At 50.7% G+C, this 6000-nt stretch overlaps 1 protein-coding gene across 1 annotated transcript in view; it reads left to right on the top strand.

Annotated features, from left to right (window-relative positions):
• The window catches only part of CACNA1B (calcium voltage-gated channel subunit alpha1 B), a 285302-nt gene extending 279874 nt beyond the window's left edge, over positions 1–5428 (top strand). Inside the window, exons 47-49 of the mRNA XM_068414104.1 lie at positions 1993–2200; positions 2336–2547; positions 4892–5428. Of these exons, the coding sequence (XP_068270205.1) occupies positions 1993–2200; positions 2336–2547; positions 4892–5428 (957 nt within the window). The remainder of the gene's footprint in view (positions 1–1992; positions 2201–2335; positions 2548–4891) is intronic.
• The last annotated feature ends 572 nt before the right edge of the window (positions 5429–6000 follow it).

Raw genomic sequence — 6000 nt, forward strand, 5'->3', positions numbered from 1 at the left:
CGTCAGTGGGGACTTCAGTCCCTGGAATGAGCACAGGATCAGATTCAAAGTCCAAAGAGAAATGCTAATTTCTTACTGATTTGGCAGGCTTTTTCTTGGGAAATTTCTGTCATCTTCTTTCTGGTAGCTCCTATATAGATTTTGGAAATCTGGATAAGTGGTTTTAGTGGGAAGTGTTTACACTTTTCACTTTTTTGCCCATATCCATCAAATCTGGAATCTGCCTGTCCAGTTTATGGACCTTTCTGCCCTCCTCTACCTTCAGGCTCAGCAGTAAGCATGGAGGACAAACACGAAGCTCTTCAGCAGAATTTCTTGGCCGTAGAAAGTGCACACAGCGAGAGACAAACACAGCACCACACGGTCCTGCTAACTGACCTGGTGCAGAGCCCGGGGACACACTGGTGCCACAGGTTATGCTGTGTTCTGCTACCCAGCAGTGTCTGCCTGTGCCCCTGACAAACGCTCTGGCTCTAGCTCTCCACCTTGTCTTCCAGTGGGAAGCACCAAAATTTGGGTAACTGCCTAGCAAGAGAGAGTAGCAAACAAAAATTCAGCCCAGAGAGCACCTTTGCATGCAAGATAAACCCCCCGTGACAGCCTGCTGGGAGGGAGAGCGGTTCTTTCCACTCAAAATAACGAGCCGAGCTGTGAAACGACTGGCTTTGCACTGTGTAAATACCACGGGGCAGCAGAGATCTGAATTTCGGGGTAAGCAAATAAAATAGCGTAGACAGGAAAAATAATACAGGGCTCTTTGGAAAGGTTACAGTGAACAAAGTAAATGTTCTGTGAGAACCGTCTTTGGAGGCACGTATTGGATTGTGAAGCCAAACAAGCGTAAGAGATGAGGGACCGGAGGACATCCTGAGCTCTCTCCCGGTCAGGCTGGACCGCCGTGCTCCGAGGTCTTTCCTCTGCCACGCAGCTTTGATGCAGTGGTGGTAGACCCAGGGAAGCCTCCAGAGGATGGAGGAAGCCCTGTCTCCACCACAGAGCCATCTGTAAAGCAGCTGAAGGTTGGTAGAGTGAAAGAGAAGAAAACATGGGGATTGTCCTCATTTTCTGAGCTTTATACCTTCATTAGGCAGTCGGGAAGGGAAAGGCTGTGAGGACAGCTGTCCTGCAGTCCGCCTGTCTTGGTTTCTGCAGAGAATCTTTGTAAGGCTTTGAACCCAAAGGGAAGGGAGCAGAGTCTGCAGCTGCCACTGGCATGGGGACGAGGCCCAGCAATGTCCATGGGAGGCTGTGTTACTACACTAAGGTGTCAGGTGATTTGAAAACAGCAATAGCAAACCCAAGTAGTCATTTTTTGGAGATAGCCTGGTAGAATTGCTGGACATACACGCTATCTTGTTTGTCCCAGCCACAAGGGCTTCAAGGAGGAATGGTGGGACAAGAAGAGAGGTTTAAATGTTTGACAGGCTTAAATTGTCTTCAATTGTAGGGAGATAGAAGTTATTACTTGGTGGCTTGGCCTGTACCTTACCCACTTATTCCTGATTTTTCTCCCTTTCCCTGTGATGCCCAGCAACCCTCTCATGCTTTCCTCTTTGGAGTTGCTTTGGGATGACCACGGGCCCTGAAGCAGCTTTGGGTGAAACTAGGCTTGAGGAATTATCTTTGTGAGACGCTTGGCTACTGTGCTGCCCTATGCCACTGCTAACCTCCTGTTGACTCCCGTGATGCTGTGTGTGGTGTGAAGTGCTGCATATCGCTCCTCGCCCGTGGTACCTGCGCATTGGCACTCTGCTAAAAGTAAAGCCCATTTCAGCAAATGGAGATCACAGTTGCTCCTCAAATTTAGCACTAAATCTACCATTCCACAAGTCCTTGTGCCCATTCCAGTTATATCCAATCAACCATTTTTCTCCCTCCCCTCCTCGCCCCCATCTCTCACTGTATAACCCTCCCCATGCTGGGAACCAAGCAGCTGAGGACGGTGCAGCGCCTGCCCTCACCCTGCTCCGTGTCCCTCCGTCTGCCTTGCAGCCCATCCCGGACACGAGCCCCATGAAACGCTCCGTCTCCACGCTCGCCCCGCAGCGCCCTCACGCCATGCACCTCTACGAGTACTCCTTGGAGCGCATGCCGCCGGAGCAAGGGCATCACCACCATCACCACCGCTGCCACCGGCGGAAAGAGAAGAAGCAGAAGTCCTTGGACAGGTCCCCCCATCAGCTGGCCGATGGAGAAGCTGGTAAGCTTATAAACAAGGATTTGTTCCTCGTCCTCCTCCCTTCAGGATGCACAGTGGTCATCTGATGTGATTTGGGGTCCTGTCTGCGTAGTAGGACCTCATGTTGGTGACCCCCAACCAATGTTCTTCCTTCAGTGGCCCAGTCTGGTGAGTCTTCTTCCAAGGACAAGAAGCAGGAACGTGGCCGGTCCCAAGAGAGGAAGCAGCACTCTTCCTCTTCTTCCGAAAAGCAGCGCTTCTACTCCTGTGACCGCTATGGTAGCCGGGACCGTTCTCAGCCCAAGTCTGCTGATCAGAGCAGGCCCACCTCACCCAACGGAGGGCCGGAGCAAGGTCCACACAGACAGGTGAGGAGATGCAGGGTGGGGAAAAGAACCCTAAGGTCTTCCAGGGATGTGCACACCTTTCCCATGTTTTGTTTAAAGTAAAAGAGACAGAACAGGAAGGGCTAGGCAGTAGGAGATAAAGCCTTTTGAGGTCCTGCTTGGTCCTTCACATCCAAGACAGGGATGGAAATGTCATTTGAGGGCTCTTTAATAGCCACCTACAGAGTGAATGACTCAGGGCATCTCACAGAGACCCCACTGACAAGGACACCCTTGCTCACGGCTTCAGCAGAGCTGCCTGGGAGACCTGTTCCAGCTAGAGCCAAGCCAAAAATCAGGACAGGTTTGGTTCAAAGAGAAATTCTTTGGAGGGTTGTTTTTTTTTTAATGCAAAAAAAGGAGACAAGAAAACCAAGCCGTGAACATTTCATTTTGGGTCAACTCACAGTGCTTCCTTTGGCCCACATAGAAATGTTATGCATCTTCTGTTTCCTTTTCAATGCAGGTGAATTGTTAAATATAAATCCCATTTCATGATGAATCTGGGAAAAGCATTTTCTTGAATGCTTAAAAGATGAAACTTCTTGGAATTTCCAAATGTTTCGGCAGGAAGGAGCTTGTTGAACATTTTGAAAAAAGACCTCATTTTTTTTTTTTTACAATCGAGACCATTTCCTGAATTGGTCCTGGATAAAAGAAGTTCGAAAATCACAGCCTGGTTGGGGTTGGAAGGAACCTCTGGAGATCATCTAGTCCAACCCCCTGCTAAAGCAGGTTCACCTAGAGCATGTTGCACAGGGTCAAAATCTCACAAAAAAGCATTTTTAGACAGATCAATACTTATCAAAACAATTAAGTTCTGCTTTCTTTTCTAAGTATTGTAATTTTGAGGCGCTCAACCTCAGGCCCTTGGAAAAATCGGGGCATCTTGCCCTAGATGTTGGAACATTGTAGGTCACTGGGTGGTGGTCACCATCTCCATCACCATGAGGAGGCAGGTGATGGGGGGCGGGTGTCTGTGATAGGAATATGTGTCTGTAGCAGAGAGTAAGGCTGGAACGTGGGGGAGCCAGAGAAGGGAGTGGGTGAAAATGAAAGAAGAGAAAGGCAAAGCCTCAGTTTCCAGGCTGTGAAAGACACGAGTCATTGGCCCAGCAGCACCAGCAGCAAATGCCGTATCAGTCCCTGATGTTTGCGGAGAGCGGGGCTGCAGGGAGTGACACCCACGCTGCTCTGCACCCCCAGAAACGTGGGTATTGCCTCTTCTTCTGGTAGACACGGCACAACTCACGGCAGTGGTGGCTAAAATAGCCCTTACATCCAGCTGCTGGGCTGATAGCCTCCGGCACTGCCGGGCTTGCCCTGAAATCTGTGCTGGAGAACAAGCATTGATTGACAGTCCAACAAGCAACAACCTGATGTTTGTATAGGAAGGAAAAGCTGCTCTTTAAAAATTAAAGGTCTGGTCTCAAAATGTTAGGCCACGAAAGGCTGAGGGATTTTTGAAACGCGCTCGCAGGGCTGTTCATGTACTGCCCTGGAAGAATGTAAACAGAAATGCCAAAACAAGGACCCGTTCCTCTCACTCATGGCATTTTTTTAACTTACTGTAGCTTAGTTCACTCCCATGTGTAACTATTAGTAACCCAGGAAGCTGCCAGACTCTTCTACCACTCAAAAATCAAATGTGTAATATTAAAGAGAAGAAGGTGAACGTGTTTCTGTTTAAGGAACTTGTTCTTTAAAGCCCATCCAAAAACCTTTTTGTTGTCGTTTTTTCAGAAAGTGGCTATTTAATAAAACGCATTTCATTCCCAAAACTACACAAAAACAGTCTGCCCCCAAATCCTCCTTCCACAAAATCCAATTTTGACCACAGAAATGATCCCCAACATCAGCATTCACAACCGGCGGGTGAAGTTCTGCAGAAATCCGCCCCAAAGCAGAGGGTGCTGTTTTGCAGAACAAAATCCCGTAGGGTTGTGAGCTGCTCCCGCCTAGCTCAGGTAAGGCGCATGCTGAGCCCGTGTATGGTGTGGGTGCCTTCCCTCCGGACAGTGTCCCCTTCTGTTGGAGCCGTCTGCCAGTTTGCGTCCTACCGATGCTCTGATCCTTTCTGTTCCTATTTACTGCTCGCAGAACTTTAGTTCTCCAGCTCTTTACATCTCGTGTTGAATTATTTCTCGAGAACCTCCTCCCCCTAACTGTGCTTGTCTAAACTCTCTCTTTTTTGCTTTTCTTTCTTCTTGTGACTTGTCTCTCCCTTCTGTGGCTTCTCCTTCTGTTTTATACCTGCCTGCCTTTGTGTTTGTCTGGTGTTTCCCTTTTTTATTTTTTGATTTGCTTTGTTCCAATTTTTATGTAGGGCAGTGGTTCAGTTAATGGGAGCCCCTTGCTGTCGACATCTGGTGCTAGTACCCCATGCCGGGGTCGGAGGCAGCTCCCACAGACTCCACTGACCCCACGCCCCAGCATCACTTACAAGACCGCTAACTCCTCGCCCGTGCACTTCACCAGTTTCCAAACCGGCCTGCCCACTTTCTCCCCGGGACGCCTGAGCCGCGGCTTGTCCGAGCACAACGCGCTGCTGCGCGGGGACCAGCAGCCGGCCCCGCCGGTGGTGGCCCGCATCGGCTCCGACCCCTACCTGGGGCACCGCGACGACGCCGACAGCCCTTACCGCGCGGTGCCGGAGGACACCCTCACCTTCGAGGAGGCGGTGGCCACCAACTCGGGACGGTCCTCAAGGACTTCTTACGTCTCCTCCTTGACCTCCCAGTCTCACCAAGTCCGCAGGGTGCCCAACGGCTACCACTACACGCTGGGTCTCAACACGGGCCCCGGGACTGGCACCAGAGGACGTAGCTACTACCACGAAGCCGATGAGGATGACTGGTGCTAGCGGCGTGGCAAAACCCTGCAAGGTGTGTGCGTTTAAAATCGATGAGTTTTATCATCTGGAAGGCTGTGCGCTCCGACGCGCGCGGTGCCTGGGGCCGGAGGGGGCCCGTGGGGCAGCCCCCGCTGCGAGAACTGCTCTGCCCCTGGGTCCGGAGACTCTCCTGCAGCCTCTCTCCTCTCTTTTTCTTTATTTTATTTTTTTTTCACTAGACAAATTGAGGAAGAAGGCTCCCTCCTTAGGGGGAGGGCAGAGGAGGGAGCACATCTGTCTCCTCCTCTCACCCACCTCTCTACTGCCTTGTATAGTTCAAAGACACGCACCAGATGCCAAATCCGCAACACACGCGAGAAGCCGAGAGAAGAGCGGTCCTCACCTTCGACGGCGGAAAAAAGCAGACTGTCGATCCTTTTCGAGACAGGCGCAGTTTTTGTTGGGCTATTTCTTAATTCATTTATTATTATATTTTTTCCCCCACCCCATCAGCGTGGGAGTCGGGGGTTGCGAACGGACACCCACGAACAAAGATCGCATCCTCGCGTATTATCTCGTTCACCGCTAAGAAGGAGGAGATC

This window comes from Nyctibius grandis, chromosome 16 (genome assembly GCF_013368605.1).
Source record: "Nyctibius grandis isolate bNycGra1 chromosome 16, bNycGra1.pri, whole genome shotgun sequence".
Lineage (NCBI taxonomy): Eukaryota > Metazoa > Chordata > Aves > Nyctibiiformes > Nyctibiidae > Nyctibius > Nyctibius grandis.